We start from the raw sequence: 26,585 nt of genomic DNA on the forward strand, positions 1-26,585 counted from the left end.
GAGAGTTTGCACTTTGCAGATTGATCTATCTGCTGTTTGACAGGGAAACGCAAAAATACCTTCCTGTTTGCCTTCCCATGAAGAAGAACAATTCAAGTACAGAATCTTAACAAGCAGCAACGCAGCAAATCTTTGCATTTCAAATCGAAAGCCAATATGTTGCACACATGACACATCAAGCGGATGCTCAAGTTTCACCAATCCCACACACCTATATATCCTCCATGACCTCATCATGACAACCAACTAGATACGAGATTTCGGTTGTCGACACCAAACAAGCTCACGACAAACACACCTACCTGTGCCCTAAATCACTCCCAGAAGACAATACCTCCCAGGCGAAAAGCGTATCCAATCGACTGTTATCACTACATACATCATCAATCAACGGTCGTTAGTGAGCAGATGGTGGAGCGTGACAGCCTCCCCGAGCCGTCGCAGATTGTTTTCCTTGCTGACTCCAGTGCGCCCGTTCCTTGCAGAGAGAGGAGAAGCTGATGAGTCAGTAGGTCTCAGAAGAACAAAACTACAGTACAGACGGTGCAGTTGAAATAATAAAAGTCAAGCTGCATTCTTTTTTTTTCCCCATCACCTTCTGTCAAGCTCCACCTTCTTCTCGAGTTCTTGCACCAGGTTGCCCAGCCTTCTGATGTGGTGCTGCAGAGCTTGGGCGATTTCATGGCCTTCTTTGTACTCGCATAGCCTCTTCAAGATATCACACGCGATGAAGAACCCATCGGCTTTGTTCCTGAGGAGTGTCACAAAAGAAAGAAGGAAAAACTTATTGAAAAATACAGCTTATGGTGACTGGTGAGTGAGGCAGCCAATTCTCTAATGTTCAGAAATGACCAAAGCATAAGCATCAACAAGTTTGCACTTTGAATTCCTATTGGTTCTCGGTACGTTAAATGACCGTTAATGGCGTTATGGTGTTATCTCATCATGTTGCATCAGCAAGTAGCTGCCTAGAAACCTAAAATATCTCATGAGAAGCTGAAAAAACAGTAGGATACCTCAACAACTCCTGGAAAACAGTTGCAACTGCTTGTGGAGTGTGTATTAACACAGGTCGAAGATTTGGGAATCGTGCAATATTCCTCAGAGTGAATAGCACTTGTTTCAGGACCTCCTGATCTGGAACTCCACGGTTAAGAAAATGAATTTGCTTGAGCAGAATTTCCACAGCACCAGCATTGACAATTGTCTGACAGCATTTCTCTGAATACTCTGTAGCCATACCTAGAGAAACAAGAAAGAAATAGTGACCTCGCGACTTCTGAATCAAAGCCTACTAAAGGATAATAAAACATTAGTGTGCTACCAGTGTCAATGAAATTAATTAATTCTAATAATCTAAGAATACAAGACCAAAGAGTAATAGAAAAGAGAACTTTAGAGTATCTTACTTAATGTTGCATAAGTTTGTCGAATACTGCTGATGCTCCTACATTGAGTTAGCTGTGACAGGGCGGCAATCAGTCTGTTGATCAGACGCATACTATCGTCAACCTGTTCAGAAGACTTCTGTAGTCTACACCTTATATCGGTAATTTCTTGCTTTGAACTTTTCCTCACAAGATAAGCTTTAACATAGGACTGCGAAAATCAGTTAGCTGACTTTAAGATAAAGAAAGGCACCGTTAAAGCATATTACAACTATGCACTGGAATCTACTTCCTCCATAAAAAAATTTAGTGTGGGCATGCTATTGGTACAATAGTATGCTTTGACTATTAGCTATTTTCATAATTTATTATCAACAACTACGAAATTAACATCACAGAAAGTATTTTGCAAGTACGTATCTAATGACACCACGTGTGACACTAGGGCCCCGTTCGGCCACCCCCATAAGTTAACTAAACCTCCCTCGTTTTCCGCGCGCACGCTTCCCGAACTGCTAAACGGTGTATTTTTTGCAAAAATTTTCTATAGAAAAGTTGTTTTAAAAAATCATATTAATCTATTTTATATTATTTTAATAATTAATAATTAATTAATCATGTACTAATCTATTACTACGTTTTCCATGCCAGGACATAAGTTAACTTATCTACGGAAGTGCGCCTGGATAACAATCACAGATCTCTTCCTTGATTCAAGAAACAGAACCTGTCTCCACCATCTCTGCAAATAGACCGATCATATCTACCTTTTCCCCCTTAAACCATAATACCATATTATCCTTCATCAAGTCCAAAAAAATAGTGAAAATTTTACATACTTGAATGAGGTAGATGCTGCATAGAATATGGTTTGCTTGTTTTCGAACCAGCCAACCACGAACAAAGGACTGAATTGAGATGACTGATATTCTGATAGACCGATACAAAAGGGCCTTCCTCCACCATCTTTGTATCCTTAGGACTGAACGCAGCATAATTTTCAGTTGCATACTTTGGTGAGATATTTTATGCTGATTTTGATCTAGTGCACAAAGATCTGTACAGGATCTCGGTAACCAAGAGCCTGCATGAATAAGGGCAGTCAATAGTCAACAAGAACACACCAAGAACCATTTCCAATGTATATTTAAAATGAACCTTGTTAGATTTAAACGCTAACCTAATAGTTTCTTCCTGGCTAACCATCCTCTGATAATTCGCTGGATCACTATTGAAGCACACCGTTGCTTCTGAAAAGCCCGATGACACAAAACACGCCTTGCTACAGCTTGGATGGCAATAATATATTGAATTTTCCTTTTAAAATGTGTCCGTACGGAGAAGCCACGCCAATGGCTCTGAATCTTGATTGAAGCTGAAATTCTTGAAAATATTCTGTGGGTAAATCTTCTATAGGCAAACTGTATCTTTCGAGCAGCCATTACCTTCCTGAAAAACAGGAAGTTGACCTTCGTAGATATTGGGTGTTCATGATAAAACAAAGCTTGATAGGAATCGCTGCTGCAGTCCACGTCATCCTCACACACAAGCTTAATGGCTGAATCTATGCTAGAACTTATGGCACTACTATCAGCAATGTTCTTCTGAGGACTGGATGAAGCTACAGGATCATGCCAAGTGCTGCACAGCTGAGCTGCATTCTTAAGCTTACAGCCTTGACAATAATTGCTGCTCAAATCCACATCATCCTCACACAACCTTAGTGGTTGAATTTATGCTGAAACTAATGGCACTACTATCAGCAATGTTCTTCTGAGGACTGGATGAAGCTACAGGATCATGCCCAGTGTGGCGCAGCTGAGCTTCATTCTTAATCTTGCAGTATTTGCGCATTGCATTAATTCTTCTCACTTGAGTTTGTATAACAATTGCAGTCGACTCTACAAAGAATAATGGTGAGTTTCATTAAAAGTGCAGAAGCATATGGTGTTGCCTACACAGTTAGAAACGGTTGAAGACTTGGACTATGTAAATCCAACAAACAGTAATACACATTTTTCTGAGCATATAAATAGTGTTACTTTCAAAGTATTTTCTGAACACAACAGGGTAATACGGAAATTAGTAGCCTTATGGAGCATTATAACCTTATAAACAAATGCTACCTACATAGTTAGAGCTTATGGCCTTATGGAACATTTATAAGCTTATAAGAAAATGGAAGTTCTCATCGTCATAACAACAGGGCAACTCAAGTTCTTTACTTCTTTATAACCACAAAAGGAGATAACATGCAAACCTTTGCTAATGTGTGAACCATCTGTCTCATCTATCTGAGGAAATTGGCACTTCATGTCATTTATTCCTCGAGATCTACGCCTAGCAGAAACCTCAGTAACCGGACTTTGCTGGTCCAACTTTGAATTGATCAGATCCTTTAGTTGCTCCTATATAAATCAAAGAAAGTGCTTCCATGCATGCTTAACATGACTTTTAACATAAGGACAGAACAAGAAAGTGATGAACAAAGATTACCAATCGTCTGTCACTAGTGAGATGTGAAGACAGGAATGCGAGCAAAATTGTCGCACTCTTTTCATCAAATATTACATCGTTAGCTAGGATATCACAAGCTGGTAGGTCCTGCATATTGTAGAATGTGTGAGAAAAGAACAACTCCTTGTCATCCAAACAAATAAACTTCTACCTGAAGAAACTGTGCAAGCACTTCTCCAAAGTTGTTGAATGGATGAGTGGTGACAACAGCCATGGTGTCCGGTTTACAACAACCGAATAATTCCTTTCGACAATCAGATAATGATTCCTAACAAGTGACATAGAAAACATGAACATGTAAAAAAGTGGAAATAAATTCATAGCGAAACAATAAATCAAAATTTAACTCAAGGAGAACCTTCAGAGGAAAACTAGGAATGTTTATGTTCAAATAATAGTTGATGAAGTAATTCAGGGCTCTCCTGTCAATTTGGGAAGAACTTTCCACGCTAATGCCATATTTTGCACATATCACCTGTATAATAATAAAGGAAAAAAATGCAGTGGAGTGTAAGTCATAGATATGATGAGTTGATGAGCATGTAGGGAAGAAAAAAAAAAGGAGAAGTGTCCTTACCTGGATCCAATCATAAAGCAAGCCAATCTGTGACTTTGTCTCAGAGACTGGTTGTTCCTGATAAGAAGGAAATGAAACCTCATATTAGTGAAGAAAAGTACTCTGACCAAAGTTATAAAATAAGAAGCAGATTTAACAGATACGCCATAAATTTTCGTATATGTTGCTTGCACAAGAATACTAATACATTAGCACTGCCAAGCATGTATGTTCCTTCGCTGCCAGTGCAGTGCGCACACATTTTGCTAGTGCAAGTGGTACTTGTTAGCAATATCTTGGTAAGAAACCAGCATTTTTTTTGTAGACAACATAAAGGAATAAGAAGCCATATGATTTAGGCTGCAATCAAATCTACCTACTTGGCTTAGCTAATCCCTTGTTTACTGTGGACACGTTTCCTGAATTGCTAAGCAATGCGGTTTTATTTTTCAGATATTTTATATATAGAACTTTCTTTCAAAAAACAAATAAAATTATTTCTCGATGAATCATGTGCAAAGTAAACAATACGAACACAGCCTTAGTCAGTCTGGTAGAATTAAGATATAGTGACTGTTCCATAAGACTAATTTACTAAGGTAAAGCTTGCAATTTCGAGTAATGGTATGAATATTTATGTTAACTTTTGAGTTATGAGTTCTGTAAATGTCTAAATTGATCTAAAAAAGGTTCAAAGAATTGATTATCTTAGTATAAATGCTCACCGATGCTGATGCTTGTAGCCTTGATAGTTCATGAGCTACTGAAGTTTGATCTACTAACACTGGTAACTGCACAAGAACACAAGAAGATAGTAAATTTCGAAAAACATGGTAGCTTAAGGTTCAGCACGCATAAATCTAGACAGGTTAGATGGAAACATCGCCTTTGAAAAGCAGTTTTGAAACATATTGATTTACAGATCACATGAAATCAGTAAAGAATCATTGTAATTTTACTAACAGTTATTATCACAAAAGAAGTTAATCTTTGGGACATCGTAGACTTATAGTCCCCGTGATCTAATATTCACTAATAGGAAAGTTGCTACAGAAAACCTTCAGATTTGGGCAAGCAACGGTTCAGGTATAAATCCACCAAACCAATTCTGCAGTTCAGTAGTAGTCTATCCAGTCGTTTTAAACCTACCATTAATCATTGAACAATGCATACACAAGAACTTTAGATGTTCGAGAAGAAAATATAATAAACGAAAATTTTGAGAAGAGAAAGGTGTACTTGTACAAGTTAAGATTAACCTGCATAGAAATGAACACATTCCAAAGCAACGAAAGAACTAACTCCTTATCCCCATTAGTAATGTCTTCTGCAGAGATCGAGAGTCCATCTGCATCAGATAACCGAATCCCAGCCTGCTTCATATACTGGATAGCCATGGTGCAATTATGCAACCTTTTCTTAGACGTATCTGATGGGGCAATCACTTTCTGACATAAAACATGTCCACACCGTAAATAAAATCTGCAGTGAAAATATCACTAGCTGATCTAGCAGAAATCAATTCATACCAAAATAATCGATGCATCAGATGTTAGCAGCTGAACAATTCTACACAGAATTATGCCATCTTGAAGATCTTCAAATAAATTTCCTATGGTGAAATCATACTCTGACAGAGAAAGCTGGTAAAGAATCAGAATTAGAAGAGTCCAACAAATATTCTAAAGCAAACTTAATTAAACCATTTCGAAATAAGATCTGGAACTACAACACAAAGTGACAAAGTTCAGCACTCCATTACAGAACACTCGCAATCAGAGTACCTGTTGATAATTCAGTTTATATCCCATGGTAGTGAGATGCATCAAGAGATCACCTTCTCCATGCATGACTTCGCCCAATGACTCTACATGTCATGAACAAGTAAAATAATGTGAGATCAGCTAAATATAGCTCACACTAGTTCGTCAAAAGCAAATGAATTCAGAAACGTTACCCTGAACAACTTGCCGACTAGATTTTATCTGGGTCTGGCAACAAAATAACAAAGGGGATCCACCATCAAGGCCATCAATTCCAGATTCCAAAGGCAAAGCACTTTCCACTTTAGCTCTGTCTAATGCAGCAGCAAGAAGAAATATTCTTTTCAGTGTGATATTGCCCACCGCTTCACCATAACCTGCTCTACAGAGCCCCTCAGCCATCTTGGTGGGAGCAGAAGATTTTGTTACAGTCATTTGAGCGAACAATTGCTTCTCCAGAACAAATTTTAGAAAGGCAACCTCCTTGTCCATTTTCTGCGAACCATTATGTATCAGGGAATCGCCCCCAAGGACAATATGCAAGCCTATCCTGAGCCACTCTGGGTTGTAACACATGAAAATTCTTATTGCCTTATCTCTCAGCCTGAGATCAGACACAAGGGGACACTGTTCTTTCATCTTCAACCTGCCATCATCAATGTTCTGCAAAGGTAAAAAAAAGTTGCTCAGAGCACCTGCGGTGGTGTGTGCAATTTCAGCTGAAAATTTTGTCTGTTTAAGGTACTCTAATAGTATACTCTAGGTTCATTTTGGAAAACTATGAAATTACAGCTTTAAAAAGTGTTATTCCGTAAAAAATGGAGAGAACAAAGTTACAGTTCACCACTAAATTTCATTCACAAACACAATAAAGATAATAATCATATCTATGCTAGTGCAAGGACAAATCCTAGAAACCGACTAGACTTCACCACACAACAGCAACCAGCCAACCAAACAACAAAGACATCGAAAGTTGGTTTGGCATAAGTGGGCATCCGAAATAATTCCATCTATTTCAGCATTTCACCAATGTGTAGAATAAAAATCCTAGAAATGAAATGATCCATTGATCCTTACTTTGCAGATTTGGCACATCATGACGAGCACCTCCTCGCACGCCTCCGTGCTCATGTACCTCCCCATCCTCTCCGTCACATCCTCCAAGCTGCACACCTCCCTCAGGGACTGCCTCAATGAGGCCGCCATAGCCGGCGTCATCGTCTTCCGCCTCGGCCCGCCGCGATCCCCAAACCGGTGCCTCTTCGGGCTGCGCCCACGCGCCCGCTCCCCATCGACCGCGTCGCGCTTGCCCACAGCGGACGCGTCGCGGGTGACCCTGGCGGCCGCGGATTGTGGGCATCCGCAGGACGAGGGGTCCCGGAGGAGCAGCGAGAGCCACGACGAGGCGGAGGAGGCGAAGGCGCGGAGGGCGCCGTCGCGGCCGGACTCGGCGCGGCGGGCGGACCGCGACTGGTCAAGCTCGAGCGCGCGGAGGCGGCGGCCGAGCGGCGTCGGGGTCGGGGTCGCTGCGCCCGGGTGAGGAGGAGGGCCCCGCCGTCGCCGGGGCGTCGGGGTGGCCGACGGGAGGGGGGCCCTGGAGGCCGTGAAGAAGAGCGGGGAGGCGGAGGGTTTGGGGTTAGGCGCCTTCGGGTTCGGGGTGCGGAGGTTGGAGAGGTCGCGGAACGGGGAGGCCGCCGGCTCGCGGCGGCTCATGGCGGCCGGCAGATGGAAGATGCTTCTAGAAGGTTCGGGAAGGTTCGAGAGGAGCGGAGATCGCGACGGTCGTGGTGGGGTTGGAGAGGGGAATTTGGGGTTTGAGCGGGAGGGTGTCGTTGGACGACGAACGGTCAGATTTCGAAATGCAACCTCTGCCGGGCCGGGCTTAGATAGAATGTTTATATGGGTCGCAGTTTATTCTTGACCAGGCCCACGACTGCTTAGGATTAGGACTGCTCCAGTAGTGCCCCGTAAAAATTAGCGCAAATTTAGTTGCTAGAGGAGTTCATGACCATCAGACCATGAACAGTAAATAAACAGGAACAAAATGAACAGGAAACGAGCTTGTCAATCTTTATCTTTTGACTATTAAGTATAAGTAAAAACAACTTATCGATGATTAAAAATAATTTATAAATAATTATTTATGTATATGTTGTTAACGATCCAAGATTAACTTTAAACCTAAATTTAAAATTTTAATTTTTATCTTATAAATATAGGTAGAAGCTTAAGTACATGAGTCGTGATGTGTATGGCAGCTCCATTCTTTTTTTATGCGTGTGCTTTTCGAACTAATAAATAATATTTTTCAAAAAATTATATAAAATTTGCTTTTAAAAATCAGATTAATTAAATTTCAAGTTTTTATTGTTAACGATTAATTAATTATATATTAATCGGCTATTATGTTTTCATTCAGCGACCTCAGGGTGCCTTGTGACATTGATTGGAAGCGTGCATCATGGCAGGTCGCACGAGAGCGAGCGGGAAACGGTTTTTAGCACGCGGGTGTATATATATTCGTGTATTTGCATGTTATCTAAATAGTTATAAAAAATATGAAAAAATTTAACAAGATAGATTAATATAAGTTATATCACTTCACAAACATGTAAGTTTAAATTCAACTTCTACAAATTATAGCAAAGAAAAACAAACAAAACGGAAACTAAGTACCCGCATATTCATAATTGTTTTGTTATTTTTGCTATAACTTGTAGAAGTTGAATTTAAACTTACGTGTTGGTGAAGTGATATAACTCATATTAAACTATCTTATAAAAAAAAATTTATAATTTTTTGATAACTATTTAGATGACATGCAAATGTATATACACCCGTTGTGCTGAGAAACTGTGCTTCCGAGAGCGAGCTGCCTATGCATGGGGCAACTGCACAAAGAGGCACAGACGCCGAGACCGTCGTGCTTGCCAGTGTGTGCCACTCCGTCGCCTGCCGCTGCCGGGCCAAGGCTGGTACCACTACCACCGGAGATTCTGAGATTCTCTAAACCTTTCTCTGACCGGCCCAATGCCGTCGCGCCACCACCGCACCATCGCAGGGCTCGACCAACCACGCGGGTTTCCCTTTCCGGCATCTCCCTTCCAAGAAGCCGAGAAGCTGTCAACCGGCGCAGCTCGGCAGCTCCCACTTAAGGAAAAACCACAAAGCTCCTGTGCCTATACCGCCTAATGGGTATCTATAAACTATCTCTAAGATGTACTATACAATTTTTTAATAAAGAGAGATAAAAGATATCTCTTAATTAAGAGATAATTTCTTACACATACTTTAATATAAAGTGAGAATGATATGTAGGGTCATTTATATTATGAGCTACTTGCTAAGAGTTATATTATTGAAAAATTTGTCTATAGTATGCTATCTTTATTGTTGGAGGTGGCCTGCTGGCACCGTGCGAGGCGGGCGCACGACGAGAGGAAAAAAGCGCTCGAGTTACAAGAAACTAGGGCAAGTTCGACGAGCACGCTCGCCGTCGCAGTTCGGCAATCGGCCGGATGGATCCCTCCTCGGCGTACGGCGGGAAGGCCGTCCCCGACGAGCTCCGCGGCGCGGCGCATCCGTGGTCTAACCAAGGCGTGGATGCTTCGGTTCCTGCTCCACGGCCCACCCCGCGCCGACAAATCCAGTCTCGTCGCCACCATGACCGACCACCTTGACCTCTACCTCTCACACGTGCTCTCCAACTTGACACTGTAGGTCAAAAAAAACTATAGTTTAGAATAAACTTAGGTTAATCTTCTAAAGTTTTGATAAACAATTATTTCTTACATGTTTAACTAAAATACAAAATAAATGATATATATATTCTACTTGAAAAGTACTATCATAATACTATAAGCATATTAGATTTATAAATTTATTTTAACCCCGATTTGCTTGTCAAAATTTTATAAGCTTGACCAAATTTTATCCTACACTACAAATATTATTGACCAAAGGAAGTAGTTTATATTTTACTAAATCATTATTTGTTATCTAGGAATAATATTTTTTATTAGAATAGTAATCAATCAGGTTTGTTCACCCTAGATCGGACGGCCGAAAACATGCTTAAATAGTGTGCCCATCTCAGTTTAGCCCATAAATGCAGAGGATCCGGATCCCCCTGCACCGCTTGGAAAAGCCCAACACTACATCAAACTGAGCGGGCACGCCTCCTATTCATTCTGTCGCGGGCTCGCGGCGCCTCTCCCATCCCCTAGGTCGCTTAGCCGTTTCGTCGAACGGGTGGTGGGCATGGACCTCTCGGCGGCGGCGGCGGCGTCCCCGTCGTTAGCCAAGGCGGTGGACACCTACCGGAAGGCGGTCGCCACGGCGGCCACGATGACCGCGTACGCCGTGCTGGCGCGGGGCATGGTGAGGGAGCTCGTGCCGTACGACCTGCGCGAGGCGGTGAGCTGGGCCGCGTCGCTCGTCCGCGCCCGCCTCAAGCCCCTCCCCGCGGAGCGCCGCACAGTCATCATCAACCGCCTGAGCAACGACTTCCAGAACCTCGACGACAACTGCTTCTACGTGGACGCGCACGTGTACCTGGCCAGCAGGATCGACCCCCGGTCCATGAGCCGGTTCTGCCTCAGCGACGGCGGCGCGCCGCGGACGGAATGTCGTCCTGTCCATAGTGCCCGGAGACAGCATGACTGACGTCTTCGAGGGCGTGGAGTTCAGGTGGACTTCCGTCCCCGGAGACGGCAATGAAACGGAGGCGTCGCTGGAGCTCAGCTTCGACGTGGAGCACACGGACATGGCGATGTGCAGGAACGTGCCCTTCATCAGGGAGGAGGTGGAGAAAGCGCGGCGGCAGGACCGCGAGCTGAAGATCTACATGAACGAGGGCTTTTCATGGCGCGGCATCGTCCACTGCCACTCCGCCACGTTCGGCACGCTCGCCATGGACCCCGACCTCAAGAAGTCCATCCTCGACGACCTCGACCGGTTCTTGAAGCGGAAGGAGTACTACCGCCGCATCGGCAAGGCGTGGAAGCGCGGTTACCTCCTCTACGGCCCGCCGGGCACCGGCAAGTCCAGCCTCGTCGCCGCCATGGCCAACTACCTCCGCTTCGACCTCTACGACCTCGACCTCTCCGAGGTGCGCGGCAACTACTCGCTGCAGAAGCTACTCGTTCGCATGCCCAACAAGTCCATCCTCGTCGTCGAGGACATCGACTGCTGCTTCGACGCCAAGCCGAGGGAAGACTGCAAGGCGGCGGCGCTGGAGCAGGCCGCCGCCTCGGGCAACACGTCGGGCTCCGACGACGACTCCGATGCGCCGCCCCCGTGCCGCCCGGGGGGAGAACTCCAGCAGCAGAAGATAACGCTGTCCGGGCTGCTCAACTTCATCGACGGGCTGTGGTCGACGAGCGGCGAGGAGCGCATCATCGTCTTCACCACCAACTACAGGGACCGCCTCGACCCGGCGCTGCTCCGGCCGGGCCGCATGGACATGCACGTCTACATGGGCTACTGCGGCTGGGACGCCTTCAAGACGCTCGTCCACAACTACTTCGTCATCGCCGACCACCCGATGTTCCCGGAGATACAGGGGCTGCTCGGCGCGGTGGAGGTGACGCCGGCCGAGGTGTCGGAGATGCTGCTGCGCAGCGAGGACGTCGACGCCGCGCTCGTGGGCCTCGCCGAGTTCCTCGAGGACAAGAAGAAGAAGGCCATTGCGTGAGGACAAGTAGCGTCGTGCATCAGGAACAGTCAGGTTCGGAGTAGGAACAGGCCATTTTGTGTGCTCTCGATCGAAGTCCAATCTTTCAGATGATCAAGTTCTTGTTCATAATTTCCTGTGAATTACCACTGCTTAATTTCTGAATCTACGATTGTTCTGGAGTTTTAATCCTCTCCTAAGAACTAATCTGGGATGATTTGATTTGTTTCAAACAAATTTGGGCTAGTTGATTTGTTTCACGATTTTTTGGGTTATTGTTGCATCCAGGATTGGGTACTCTCCACTAGCAGTATGCGGAGTACACAAAAACTGATTCAGCAAATGTCTCTCCATTGACACGACAGCTGTCCTAACTTGTTCCTGTTCTGTTCTTTCGCTTGAGAACATCATGTTTCAAATTTTCATCCGTTTTCAGTTCTTGTAAGGTAATGGATAAAAATCCAGCCTTTGCTTCAGAAGAACTACAACCTCTTATTAAATCCGTTTTGTAGTGGTGATGTTTGTTAAGTGCTTTCTAATATCAGAAGTTGACAAAAGGGAAGTGTAGTCGGATACACCTTAAATGGACCCTTAACCTAGTACTCCCTATAGATATTTATATTATGTTCTCTAATATAAATATCTATAGATATTTTAGTAAAAATTAACGTTAAGAAGAAGATTTTTGATGCCCCTCAATAAATGTAAAATGAATGAGAAATGGAGGTGATATGATATAGTACTTAGTAGATGAGTGTAAGATGGTAAGAAAATTGAATATGAGTGATTGACTTGATATGAATAGTGCTAAAAATGTTTATATTGTGGAATAAAAATAAAATACTATAAATGCTTATATTGGAATGGATGAAGTATTTGTTAATCAACATTGAAATACTTATATTTTTTAAATAGAGTGAGAGAGTGAGTATTGGTTTAATTATTTTATTTTATTAGAATTTTCAAGAAATTCCTAGGGTAAACTCACTGTTCAAAGGACTTGCAGAAAAAAAATTTCCATGACAGATCTTTTCCTTGCTTACTACTCAATGAGTCGGTGCTTCTTGATGCGGTTAGCTATACTGCTTCATCAATGCTTTCTTTAGCAGAGCTGAGCTAACCGGTCACTACTCGCTTGTTAGCTAGCAGTACTAGTAGCAGCAACAGCTCCAATACTGAAAAGCCATGAAAAGAGAACACACCTTTTATTTTGATAAAATGTTTACAGTTTGCAAAATTGCACTTGTGCAAGAAGACACTTTTCCATTAACTTTTTTAAAAGATTGTTTATACCATATTCGACAACCCCCCCTCCCCTAATCCCAGTCAATTTTTTGATTGAACAAACAAGAAATAGAGTAACAAAATGTGTGTGACGTTATGGGCCTCAAGTTTAATGTTGAGCTTGAAGTAGGCTCCAGCCATCTTGGGCATTCAAGCCTGGTCTGTGGGACATCCACACATTGCCGTACGAGACCAAAATGAGTTAGGCCCATATGACCCAACCCCAAACTGGGCCGCACCGAGACGGGCTTTGCAGGTGCCATGCACTGATGCGCCGGCCAACACCGCCGGAGAACGAGGAGGAGTAATACCCACCCGCTCCCGCCGGCGGGAGGCCTGGAAGAAGGGCGCGTCGGGGACGGAAGGGAGCGCAGCAGCATGTTTCTCTTCTTGCAGTCACGGCACTTCAGAATTCCAGATACTGGTTCAACTACCAAATCCTCTTGCAATTGTCACATATGTTGCGCTTGCATTATTCAGAGTTCACAAAACTGAATCAGGGAGGTTGTATCGTCATTTAGAAAATGCAATCCCATTTCTTCTTCACGCCTCACGCCTCAGTAAGGTCCTATCGTGTTTGCTCTCTGATTCGTAATATAAAACTTTATAACATTACCTAGATTTATATGTATGATAATAAATTTAGACATATGTAAATCAATAGATGGATGAAACTAGATAAAACTAAGAAGTCTTGCTTATAGAGAGAGCATACGGGTCCGGTTCCTCTGCATTAGGGACACTGTTTATGTGAGTAGAACAGTAAATGCCATGAACAGTCCAAAATACTGCAGCAACAGTAACTCTAAAATATTATTCACTACTGTAGCAAATACTGTATTGCGACATCTCATCCACCCATTTTAATCCAACGGTCGCAAGATGTACCAAATTCACATCACCGTTCATCTCTACCGTATGTAGAGGATCTCATCCGAGAGCATACGGTGATCTCTTCATACCAGGCCAACATCAACTCTGTGCTTGTCAGTTGTTTGTGCGATGGTCTGATATGCCAGTATCCTGTTGGGCTGTCTTGTTATTGAGAAATTGGACATTATGTCATTCCCATTTTGCCGTAAGAGCATCTCCAAGAGAGAGCCCATATCACTCTCCAAGCTAAAATTTGATCATTTTACTGAAAATGAGCTCTCCAACAGACTGGCCAACCGGCGCCATCCGGCTAGCCAAACCAACTCCCAAACTGGCCAAATTTGGTCATCCAAACTGACTTGCCATCTGTGGGCCCACGCATGGGCCCACAAACACAGTACTACTGCTATACTACTGAACAACACTGTTGTACTACTACAAGCCACCGCCGGTCGCCGGAGAGTCGCGGCCGCCGGTCGAAAGGGGTCGCCGCCGTTAGGGAGTCACCGCTGCCAAGGAGCCACCGCCGCGTCCGCTCGAGGCCAGATCTAGATGCCGCCGGCTCGTCGTTGCGCCGTGCCGCCTCGTCATCGAGGTCGTCGCCCTGCACCGCCGCCGGGCCTCCCCGTGCCGCGCCGGCTTCCCGCGCTGCCTCCGCGCCCTCGGCTCGTCGTCGCGCCGCGCCGCCGCCCGGTCTCTCGAGCCTCCCCGCACCACGGCGTCGCCGGGCCTCCCGTGACTCCCTGCGCCGCCTTGTCGTCAAGGTCATCTCCCTGCGCCGCCGCCGGGCCTCCCGAGCCTCCCCGCGCCGGCGCTGGCGCCGCGCCGCCTCATCGTCGAGGTCGTCGCCCCGCGCCACCGTCGGGCCTCCCGTGACTCCCCGTGTCGCCTCGTCGTCGAGGTCGTCGCCCCGCGCCGCCGCCAAGCCTCCCGAGACTCCTTGCGCCGGCGCCGCGCCGGCCTCCCGCTCCGCTCCGCTCGCTGTCTCTGTTGAGGAAGAAAATGAGAGAGAGAAAGAAAGAGAGAAGGAGATTGAGGGAGAGAAAAAGAAAGGGTAGAGGATGACACGTGGGACCCAGCTGACATAGACTCAAAATAGAGATGGTAGATGGAGAGACCGTGGGAGTAAAAAAAAATTTGAGTGGCTAAACGAAATGGAGAGTGGCCAAATCGACATTTGAAGAGTCTAATTTTGGTAGTCTGTTGGAGATGCTCTAATGCCACTGTGCGGATTAGCGCATCTAAAATGCCACTCTGAGCACGGTGTTTTGTCATTTCGGGGGAACCTGATATTTTTTGAGCATTTGCTGACTTGGGGGATGAAAATACCCCGGAGCCTAACTCCTCTTCTTTCCCGGAAGGAAATACCTCTGAGTCAACAAATGCTCAAAAAATGCCAGCTTTCCCCGAAATGACAAAACAAATATTAATCTCATGCTGGAAGTGACATTTTAAATGCGCCAATCCATAGAGTGGCATTCGATCAAGTATTGAGAATGACATGATATCCAATTTCTCCTTGTTATTAGGTTGTTCTTGGTCTGACATTAAAAGGACAGTTCATCATCACCGGACGCTCTGCAATCTGCACTCTGTTCCTTGCACCAGCTATGCCATTGCATGATTGCATCGTCTCTCTCTCTCTCTCTCTCAACATCAGCAAATAAACCCCGTGCCATCGCAAAAAAAATCAGCAAGAGCCGTGATGAATTCGAATGGGAGATTCGTGTCAGAAATGACAAAAAGTTCCCACCTTTTATTATTTCACTAGCAAGCCTAGTATGGGCACTGTCGTGATCATGCCACTCAGATCATGGTTCATGACAAAAGGGGATGCAAATTCTGAAGATTTGCTAATTAATTAAGCTGCATTATTCGTTTTTAGTTTCTACTGCCTCCTCGTTCTTGATCTCCGCTGCCTCTTTTCTTGCCCTCCGTTTCTTGCCATGGAGGAACTCCCTGAGCAGCCGCAGCGCGACGTCGGCGTCCTCGCTGCGGAGCAGCATCTCCGACACCTCGGCCGGCGTCACCTCCACCTCGGCGAGCAGCTCCTGCATCCCCGGGAACAGCGGGTGGTCGTCGACGAGGAAGTAGTTGTGGGCGAGCGTCCTGAAGGCGTCCCAGCCGCAGTAGCCCATGTAGACGTGCATGTCCATGCGGCCCGGCCGGAGCAGCGCCGGGTCGAGGCGGTCCCTGTAGTTGGTGGTGAAGACGATGACGCGCTCCTCGCCGCTCGTCGACCACAGCCCGTCGATGAAGTTGAGCAGCCCGGACAGCGTCAGCTTCTGCTGCTGGAGCTCTGCCCCCGGCGGGCGGTACGGTTTGGGCGGCGCGCCGTAGTCGTCGCCGCCGGAGTCGGACGTGTAGTCGAAGTCGACAGCCTGTTCCAGCGCCGCCGCCGCCCTGTGGCGGTCCCTCGGCTTGGCGTCGAAGCAGCAGTCAATGTCCTCGATGACGAGGAGGGACTTGTTGGGCATGCTGATGAGCAGCCGCTGCAGCGCCACGTTGACGCGCACCTCGGAGAGGTCGAGGTCGTAGAGGTTGAAGCGGAGGTAGTTGGCCATGGCGGCGACGAGGCTGGACTTGCCGGTGCCCGGCGGGCCGTAGAGGAGGTACCCGCGCTTCCACGCCTTGCCGATCCGGCGGTAGTACTCCTTCCGCTTCAGGAACCGGTCGAGGTCGTCGACGATGGACTTCTTGAGGTCGGGGTCCATGGCGAGCGTGTCGAACGTGGCCGGGTGGTGGTGGTTGAAGCCGTGCCAGGAGCGGACCTCGTTCATGAAGATCCGGAGCACGCGGTCCCGGCGCTGCAGCTGCTCCGCCGTCGCCATGACGAAGGGGACGTACCGCTCCAGCGCCGTGTCCGTGTGCTCGGCGTCGAAGCTGAGCTCGAGCGACTCGCGCGGGGCGCGGTGGCCGCCGCCCTTGCTCTTCTTGCCGCCGCCGTCGTCGCCGCCGGTCTCGACGGAGGTCCACCTGAACTCGACGCCGTCGAAGACGTCGGTGGTGGAGTCGCCGGGCTCCATGCACAGCAGCGTGCTCCAGCTGCTGCTCCCGTCGGGCTCCTTGCAGCGGGAGCGCGCGAGGCTGAGCCGCCGCAGGGCGCGCGGGTCGATCTTGGTGGCCAGGTACGCGCGCGCCGCCTCGTACAGCTGGTTCTCGCTGTACCCGCCGTCGACCTGCCGCCGGATCACCACCGTGTGCCGCTCCTTCTCCGCCCCGCGCAGCCGCGCCCGCACGAACGCCGCGCCCCACCGCGCCGCGGCGCGGACCTCGTCGGGGAGCAGCTCCCGCGCCATGGTCCGCGCCAGCACCGCATACGCCGCCACCGACGCCGCCGTCGCCAGCGCCTTCTTGTACGCGTCCAACACCTTCCCCTGCGGCGCCGACGACGCCGACGCCGCCGCCGCGCCGACCAGTGGCAAGTGATCCATGGCCGCTAACCTCACCGACAAATCAGTAAATCACACAGCTGAGACGCCCATTACAAATGCCACCTTTCATCATCTTATACTATAGAAGATGAACAAGAACAAGCATACGTGGTTTCGTGGAAATTCCTTTTGATTTGGCGTGTTTTAAATTTGTTTACTTGACCTCATCGAGTCTCCTTGGATCGAATTGACCAACAAAAAAGAGTCGGGTTGTGCAGCGCTGGATGCTGCTTTTCCATGGATTGGTTTCACTTCACAACTCAAGTGTTGCCAACTTTTGTCATGTGAAAAGGAGAGAATCCAGGGGGCGGGAGCCATCACTCTCATATATTATTAGCTAAACCCTTGCTTAGTTACTAAAAAGTTTTTCCAAAAATATCTTATCAAATTTTTAGACATATAAATGGAGCATTAAATATAGATAAATCAAAAAACTAATTGCACAGTTGTAGAAGAAATCTTGAGACGAATCTTTTAAGCCTAATTAGTCCATAATTAGTCATAGTGCTACGGTAACCAACAGTTATAGAAGAAATCTTGAGACGAATCTTTTGAGTCTAATTAGTCCATGATTAATCATAAGTGCTACAGTAATCAATATGTGTTAATGACAGCTTAATTAGGCTAAAAAATTCGTCTCGCGATTTCCAGCCGAGCCGTGAAATTCGTTTTTTTCATTCGTATCTGAAAACTCCTTCAGACATCTGGTCAAACGTTCGATGTGACCTCTTTCCCAAAAAATTTACCATCTAAACACTCCCTAAACTTTAAATTTTTCAGCCTTAACATTAGAGTTGATTTTAGAGTTTTTTAATTGTATTTTATTTTTTAGACTTAACTTTTAGATCTTAAGAATTCGTATAGAAAAAATAATTTTAAATATTTTTTTATTTATAAATATGTCATGCGCTTTTTAAGTTTTTTTTTTCTGTTAAAAGCCAAACGATCAACACGGCGTCGTTGGGTCATCTCTGACGCGGACGCAGCACTATTGTTAAGGTCGGTAAAACTATACGGAAAAAGGCCGTGCGTGCGTGCGTCCAACCAGAACGGACGGTGGTTCTCTTGTGACCGATAGCTTAATCCACAGAATCCTTTTTTTTTTAAAATAAAAATCCACAGAATCACATCCTCTTTTTGCTTCTGTCTATTTCTATAATTCTACATTTAAATTTTTTAACCTTAAATTTAGATTTAATTTTGGTTCTCTTACCAAAAGTTATTTTTCAGCTTTAGCTTTTAGATTGCTAAGAATATGTATGTAAAATTTGTATTCATAAATTATATTTTATTTATAAATATATCATTTAGGTTTCCTCAGACAATCACCCTCTTGATAAAACCAGACAATTGTAATATATGCGTGCCTTTTTTGTATGGGGCCCTGTTGTGAATTGTGATGCACTGTATGTAGTGGAAAGATAAACTTCAACTTTTCTCGCATGTTGTACCTCTTGTCGTGTCCTCGCACAATTCTTTTTCCGAGAAACTACTCTGTGCGACTATGTCATTAAAATAATCACTATCTTATGAGCTCAAAAGTAATATTCGTTACACCAAGATACTCAATTAGCGGCAGACATCTGCTAGGAAAAATATATACTCACTCTCGAACCATTTTCCAGTAAGTAACTGTGGCAATATATTCGCCGGCAATAATGCGTTGAAGGGCAGATTATCTGCCAGTAATTTGACCGAGCTCAAACTCGACTTTTCTGCTAGCAAGTTTACGATGAGTAATTTTACGGTACTTAAAAAAATACCATGAGATACTACTTTTTCTATATAAAATTTAATATTTTATATTACCTAAGGTATCAAGAGATAACAAATTTTATACTAAAATTTTGGTAACTACTCAAAGAACGTAAAATTACTCACAGAACAAACAAACAATGTTCCTAGAAGTTCTCGAAAAGATAGTAAAGTATCTTTAGGTGTGTTTACTTAAACTCTAAGGTAGTTATCTAGCGTATAAAAACGTAGTAATAGATTAGTACATGATTAATTAATTATTAATTATTAAAAAAATATAAAATAGATTAATATGATTTTTTAAAATAACATTTCTATAGAAAATTTTCGCAAAAAAATACACCGTTTAGCAGTTAGGGAAGCGTGCGCGCGAAAAACGAGAAGATAAAATAACTTATGGGGTTTGCCGAACGCGGCCTAAGTCTCCTCTAAACGAAACCCCCACACATTTTGTTTATGTTGAAATTTAAGAAAAAAAATTAAAAGTTGAAATAAAATCGTATAAGTAGTACATAGTTTGAAGTGGTATCCGGTGAAAAGAACTATAAAGACACCAATCTAATTTCATTTGCAGCCGGAATTTGAAACTAAAAATAGGACAATAGCATTGACGAGGATCATTTAGGCCTGCCTGAGGGGAAAGACGCCGACTCGGGTGTATTTTACTACAGTATAACTTCTTTATCTATATTATTAATCTATTTTTTATTAGATAATCGTGATTAAATTATACTATCAGTAATATTATGTGTCATAAAAATTTGAAGGGATAATATCATATTTTTATTGTGATCCTAAATAACATAATAGACCATGCTAGGCTTTTCCGATCTATTCTAATCCTCACGACGCCGCCTCTCTATCTCTGCCTTTCTCCTCCAGCACGGCGATCTGCTCGTTCATCCACACCGCCCTACCGCCCCTGTCGCGACGTCCCTCACCACCACCACGTCCAGCACGCCGGACTTGACACCGGAGCAGTGCAAAGCGTGCCTAGCGCCGGCCATGGCGGAGATGAACGATGAAGGGAGAAAATATTACAAGCGATCAAATAATTAACAAATACAAATAAAATAATTAATAAAGTACAGAAATACTATTTTTAATCAATGAACGAGATTAATTTTACTAGCAGTATAATACAACCAGTAAAATATACCGGAGTATTGCCCGATTCCAACTTTGTTCCAACGCCCTCAAAAAAATTTTACATGACCACTATGTTCTTTTACATTTTCTGAATTTTCCGTTCTTTTTTCAAAAAATCATATACAGTTTTCTTGAATTTTCCTACGTTTTTCTTAGTATTCTACCACTTCAGTTTTCCAAATAACGCATCACCGTTACGATCATATGCCATTTTGCCCCCCTTCAGTTTGAAAATTTTGAATTAAATTTTTAAACATGAATTTCATTCTGTTCTGGATAGGTTGCCGCGTGGTAACCATGGTACTTGCAAGAGTGTGAGGCTGATGTTAATCCTAAGGTAAATCCTGATCGGCATCACCAGAAAGCTAAGACAGAAGAAGGCGAGTAGAGGCTGCCTTCTGCATGGCTTCAAAATTGTCGGTGAATTTAGTGTTGCTTTCACCATTTCTTTTTATAAAAAAGCTGACGTTGCTGATTTCAACTAAAATTTTTCGTAATGACTAATCTTCATTCAACAGAAAGTCCCCCAAATATCTTATAGATTTTGGACCATCCGATCTACTCTAAGATTTGTGCCTGTGCCATACCACCATGCCATCTAATCTCACTTTAATACTAACCCATTGAGCAAAAAATCAGCCAATCTAAGCAGCTGTGTCTTGTTTCTGTTAGGCCTTTACTGTCAAACACTGTATGCAGACCCAAAAGCCGCGTTTCTCCGCTGGTTTGGTTGACGCGACTCGAAAAATAGTACGTGTCTCTGTCGTTGGTTGTAACTAGGGATGGAAAATGATAAAAACTTTCTCTCCCATTTCTATTTTTTTTTGGAAATGAAAACATGGCAGTAGAGTCAAAAACGAAAACGATATTGGTATTGTCGGAATTTCGAAAACAGAATAACCGGTACGAAAATAGATCGATATCGGTCGGTAGGCGAAAATGCATATCGAAAATAACAATATATACAACATTACATATTTAGTATAAAGATGGGTATATAACAATACTACTTCATATTCATATCATGTTGGTTAATACTATACTAAATATAGAGGATGGGAGAGTAATGGTTGTTTAGAGTTAGTGAGTTAGATGGGTTGTGTGGCCATGCCTTTGAGACCTAACTAGGCTAGGGTTTTCGTGGGCTTTCGGAAATTTTTCGATAATTTTTTGGAAATTTCTGGTCCAATACAAAATTCCAACAAAACAGTTGAAAAAAATGCATTACCATTTTTGGACAACTTTACCGTTTTCATTTCCGTGAATTTTCATTACCGGCTAAAATGATCGGAAGAAGCGGAAACGGCAGCTGATACGGTTAGGATTTTCCGTACCGTTTTCAATCCTGGCTATAACATGGCCAGGCCAATCCAAATGCTGGTAGCCTAATAGTTTCTTCACATAACCATGCAAAACGAATATTGTCTCGTCCCTAAATATAAAATTTTGTTTAGCGGGGATTAAGGTCGAGAAGAAAAGAATGTATTGTCTTTTATCAATAATGATTGGATGATAGTGTGAAGTTTGTGAGGGACAAAATGGGAAGAATCTTAAAATTGATCGATGGAACATGTAGTATTTATTGTGCTAGAAATGCTTATATTTTAGATTTATCTATTAGAAATAATTATATTTTAGAACAGATGGAATGCAACCTACCAAATAAATAAATAAAGGATGTTTCTTCCAACCAATCTCGGTTAGATAACATAAGGAAAATCAAACACACCCTATAGCTAAACTGTCCTCCTTTTCACTAGTTGCAAATTTCTTCTTACGTGAGGTCTCCACTCAACGAGAGGCTCATTTTTTCTCTTCTACTTAGGCTTAAAAGCAAAAAAACATATATATAAATTTTTATTTATAAATTATTTTTGGTCTGTAAATATGTTGTTCGGCTATTTCTTTAAACAAGCCAAATAATGACACTGCAAATGTCTACGTTCCATGTAACCAAAAAAACAAATGTCTACATTCAGTCGTTTTAAAACTGTTCACCTTAGAGCCTATATCGAATATACTTCCTTCGTCTCTAAATATTTAGCGTCGTTGATTTTTTATACACGTTTGACTATTCGCCTTATTCAAATTCTTTTCATAATTATTAATTACTTTTATAGCATTTTATGCATTATTAAATATACTTTTATGTATATATAAGACTTTATATATTTTATAAAAAAATAAAACAAACGATCAAACATGTGTTAAAAAGTTAATGTGTCAAATATTTAGAGACGGGGAAGTAGAAAATTTCAAAAAAACGATTCAAATACAAGCCTAATCTTGCTACAAGGCCCATCACTCAAAATACGGCAGTACGGGCCAGTCAACGAGGCCCATACTAGGCAATGGGCTGGGCCGACATGGGCTCGCAGGCCCTGCCACCTGGCAGCTCTTACCCAACCCAACAACAAAGCAACCACCGGGAGAAGTCGCCGGAGAAGACGACCACCCCTCGAGTCCGGTGACGCGCGGCGAGCGGGGCGCTACCGGTCGCCGGGGGTCGGGGGAGAGAGGAAGGACGCATCCGGAGAGCTCAAGCGCAGCAGCATGGAGGATTTCTACGTCACTATCCCGTACGGCGTCGCGGTCCTCGGCGGGGGCGTCGCCGGCTACCTCAAGCGGGGGAGCAAGGCCTCGCTGGCCGCAGGCGCCGGATTCGGCGGCGCGCTCATCCTCGCCGGGGCGCTGAGCGCTTGGGCCTTCGCGCGCGGCCACTCCGGCAACCTGTTCGCCACCGTCCTCCAGACCGGTCTGCCACCGCTTGCTCCTATCCCCCATCCTCCAATTCCTCCATTTCACGATAGATTTATTATGAATGCTCGTAAGATTTCCTGCGTATATGTGGGGGAATTGGTTCTGTTGGGTGACACTGGGGAGTAGCTCCACAGTTGAAACATCGGATCAGGGAAGGGATGCATCCTAATAGATTTATAATTGAGTTTCTCAAGATGCAGACGATGATGAAAATGTATAGGTTTTTGTAGGATACAAATTCAGTGTACTGAAATTTGCACCGTTTTTCAGTTTATAATATGATAAATTAACAAGAAACAAGTACAATTCCTAAGGCTGAACTTCCAAGTGTTATTCTATTGCTAATGCTAAGCTGTTCGCTGAACGAAATATCTCCCTATTACAAGCTTTGTTCACTATGAAGGGAAGATACTCATTTACAAACGAAAAAGGACTTCGGCGAATGTATTAGCAGTCTTTTAGAAAATAAGGGCTACACAGCTTTTTGTTGAAGTCTGATGATAAGGTTCAAGTACATTGCGCCAAAAACTTGGGTTTACCAGTTAGACAACGCAGCATTTTGGAAACAAAATAATAACACTGACCTTCACATCAACATTACTAAATCCTAGGGTTGTAGTACTAATTAGCAGGAAGAGGATGACACACCATTTCCAAGATAAGCTTTGTAAACAAGCTTAGACTAGTATTTTCATTTGCCATTCTCACATTGAAAGGAATATAACCAAGGGGCCAAATAGAATGTCATATTTATTTTCATTGACATATTGATAGGTAAATGTAAGATATTAGCAAAATGAAATACTATGATATGTGCAGGTTTGTAGAAATTTGAGTCTTTTATATATGGTATATTCTAGGCAGATATGAATTCCTGGGATACTGAAAGTGCTAACTTAAATTCATGAATTACAACGCAATCACATTCTCTCTCTCTTAACCAGGGCCATTCCTTTTCCAGTTCTGCTAGCAAATGCTTTGGTTAATTGGGGAACATATGTATAGATATGGACTTCATATGATAATTTGTTCCAATTCCCAATTTTGATATTTTGGACCGAGTTTGATGAAATGGAATTCTTGTTTTTTTTGTTAAGACTATCTTATAAGCTTTATTGTTGAACAGTTTGCGCTGTAGCATTAACCGTCGTTATGGGAATAAGATACATCAAAACAAGAAAGGTAATGCCAGCTGGAATAATTGCTACCATCAGGTATGTCTCTCTATCTCACGCATGTTCTAGTTAGAGACTTTCTGCTCAGCATCTATGTTTCTATCAGTGCATTTTTTCGTGCCTTCCAAAGTGCTATATGTCTTAACAGCATGAGTAAATTGGCCCTTTAAGGGTTCCTTTGGAACACACGATTTTTGAAACACAACAATAGGAAAAATGTATGATTCGAGTGTCTTGCCACCTCAAATCTTATGGATGGAAAACCACATGAAAACTATAAAAATGAGCGTTTGGATAGAGCTTAAGAAAAACACATGAATCAGAAGAGAGAAATAGACAAAGAAAATTTTTCAAGAGGTTGAACATCATATTGAAAATCCTTCAAAATTCATATGATTTGAGTCAATCCCAAGGAATTTCGGAGGAATTGGAAAAAAGTGAGCCATTCTCTTTTTTCCCCGAAAGGACCATACATGAATTCTTTCCATAGGAGCCAAATTCTTCAAAATTCCTACAAATTATCTTTGTTCCAAAGGAGCCATAAAAAAACTCTCAGAAGTTTTTTCTCTTTGTGCATGAAGCGCATAACCAGTTAACCTCTCTACAGATTTCCATAAACATCCCGTCTATAATACATATACATTAACAGCACTTATTAACTTGCCTGTAAAGTCCTTTCTACTCCATGAGATGTGATTTATTCTCATGCTCTGCTTTTTGTATCCTGTTGTTTAGTAGCATCTCACTATCTCTAAGCTAAATATATACTAATACCTTGATAGATGACGCCGTAACATGCTCTCGTCTTTTGCAGTGCACTTGTGCTGATATTCTACGTGTACAAGATATCGAACGGTGGGAACAAGGTTTATGTCCCAGTGAGCGCGGCGTGATACGTGAGCCCATGATAGCAGTGCAACTGCACATGCTGTGTTTCCATGGACAAATAATTGTGGATCGATCCATCTGTTGTGCCAATTTGTTTTACTGTACTCCCTCTTTCCCTTGATAAATCAAACTTTCGGTTTCCGTGCCGAACGTTTGACCATCCGACTTATTTAAAAAATTTTCAAAAAATTTAAAAAATTAGTCACATATAAAGTACTATTTATAATTTATCATCTAATAAAGACAAAAATGTTAATCACAAATTTTCTTTGAATAAAATGAAGAGTCAAATATCTATTATATATATAAAGTAAAAGAAAAAGGAGCCACCACGTTTACTCTCATAGGCTAGAAAATCCCATATTAATCGAAGGAAAATAACAGAAAAAAATAAGATAACAAAGAAAATATGTTTCTATATAAAAAAAGGAAAAGAGCGTGCTTTTGAATCGGACAAAGCAAAGAAAAGAGGTTTCTATAAGAAAAAAATAATAGAACATGCCTTTTTGGAATAAGATGGAATCGGACACGAAAATAATAAGAGAAAAAAAAGAGAAAAGATCATGTTTTCTGTGGAATCAGACAAGGAAATTTTGTTGCAACCATGTGAGACAGAAATAATAGAAATCATGCATAATCCAATCACAATTGTACTCGTATATGGCTGTAGGCTGTAGCACCCATGTTATGTTGGTAACTGATTTATTTGTTTTCTCGGTCGTACACGAAAATCATGCATACCCAACGAAATAATCACAGATCTTTTGACACCACAAAGTAGCACACTAGATATCTTCCCGCAATCCACTTCTTCCACAAACTAGCACAACAGCTTCAAAAAAAAAAAAAAAATAGCACAACAGATAAGTTGGATATCTTCTGGCCAAAATCTGCTTCATCAATAAATTAGCATGTTGGAAGCTTCTCATTGATTACAAAATCTCATATTAATCGAAAAATAGAACCCTATTAAAAATACAAGTTTAGAATTAAAAATAAATACAAGTAAAAAATAGTTCATGTGTAAATATAATTTAGAATAAATTCAAAATTCGGACTAAAATTTAAAAAATAATTAATATTGAGTGAAGACTCCATCTATAAGTGCAATTTGGAAACATCTAACATTCTAATTAAAAATAAGTAAAACTAGAAGAAAGAATTGATGTGTCAATATAAATCCAATTTAGAAGTATGTAAATTTGAATTAAAAATAAATATTACGTAGAAAAGAATTTATATAGAGGTACTGTTTAGAATACAAATATAATTACAAATTGAAAATTGAAAAATAAAAAAACAAAACGAGGTTCCCGGTAGAAATACAATTAGAAAACTCTGAAATTCAAATAAAAAAATAAAAGAC

At 42.9% G+C, this 26,585-nt stretch overlaps 3 protein-coding genes and 1 pseudogene across 3 annotated transcripts; 2 read left to right on the forward strand and 2 right to left on the reverse strand.

Moving 5' to 3' along the window:
* Positions 1 to 35: 35 nt before the first annotated feature.
* On the reverse strand, positions 36 to 7,967 carry LOC102713383 (abnormal spindle-like microcephaly-associated protein homolog). Its single transcript, XM_040526176.1, is given in 19 exon segments — positions 36 to 478; positions 596 to 751; positions 1,017 to 1,242; positions 1,410 to 1,620; positions 2,023 to 2,130; positions 2,228 to 2,472; positions 2,569 to 2,952; positions 3,134 to 3,289; positions 3,649 to 3,796; positions 3,885 to 3,992; positions 4,057 to 4,173; positions 4,264 to 4,380; positions 4,483 to 4,539; positions 5,187 to 5,252; positions 5,721 to 5,909; positions 5,991 to 6,104; positions 6,246 to 6,328; positions 6,419 to 6,887; positions 7,305 to 7,967. Coding segments are annotated over 19 exon segments (3,681 nt in total). The 5' UTR covers positions 7,941 to 7,967; the 3' UTR covers positions 36 to 387.
* A 2,520-nt stretch (positions 7,968 to 10,487) lies between these two features.
* On the forward strand, positions 10,488 to 11,922 carry LOC102713653 (annotated as a pseudogene).
* Positions 11,923 to 15,598: 3,676 nt separating this feature from the next.
* Positions 15,599 to 17,757, reverse strand: LOC102713927 (AAA-ATPase At3g50940-like). The gene has a single exon (XM_040526026.1). The coding sequence runs from the start codon at positions 17,490 to 17,492 to the stop codon at positions 15,930 to 15,932; it is 1,563 nt and encodes a 520-aa protein (XP_040381960.1). The 5' UTR covers positions 17,493 to 17,757; the 3' UTR covers positions 15,599 to 15,929.
* A 5,061-nt stretch (positions 17,758 to 22,818) lies between these two features.
* Positions 22,819 to 25,401, forward strand: LOC102704902 (protein FATTY ACID EXPORT 6-like). Its single transcript, XM_006657703.2, has 3 exons — positions 22,819 to 23,151; positions 24,283 to 24,370; positions 25,146 to 25,401. The coding sequence occupies exons 1-3, from the start codon at positions 22,950 to 22,952 to the stop codon at positions 25,222 to 25,224; spliced, it is 369 nt and encodes a 122-aa protein (XP_006657766.1). The 5' UTR covers positions 22,819 to 22,949; the 3' UTR covers positions 25,225 to 25,401.
* Positions 25,402 to 26,585: the final 1,184 nt, after the last annotated feature.

Source organism: Oryza brachyantha, chromosome 7, assembly GCF_000231095.2.
Source record: "Oryza brachyantha chromosome 7, ObraRS2, whole genome shotgun sequence".
In the NCBI taxonomy this organism is placed as follows: domain Eukaryota; kingdom Viridiplantae; phylum Streptophyta; class Magnoliopsida; order Poales; family Poaceae; genus Oryza; species Oryza brachyantha.

Coding starts and splice junctions, on each gene's coding strand:
- LOC102713927 (XM_040526026.1), bottom strand. CDS start 17,492: ATGGATCACTTGCCACTGGTCGGCGCGGCGGCGGCGTCGGCGTCGTCG.
- LOC102704902 (XM_006657703.2), top strand. CDS start 22,950: ATGGAGGATTTCTACGTCACTATCCCGTACGGCGTCGCGGTCCTCGGC. Junction 23,152..24,282: donor CGCCACCGTCCTCCAGACCG/GTCTGCCACCGC, acceptor ATTGTTGAACAG/TTTGCGCTGTAGCATTAACC. Junction 24,371..25,145: donor GGAATAATTGCTACCATCAG/GTATGTCTCTCT, acceptor CGTCTTTTGCAG/TGCACTTGTGCTGATATTCT.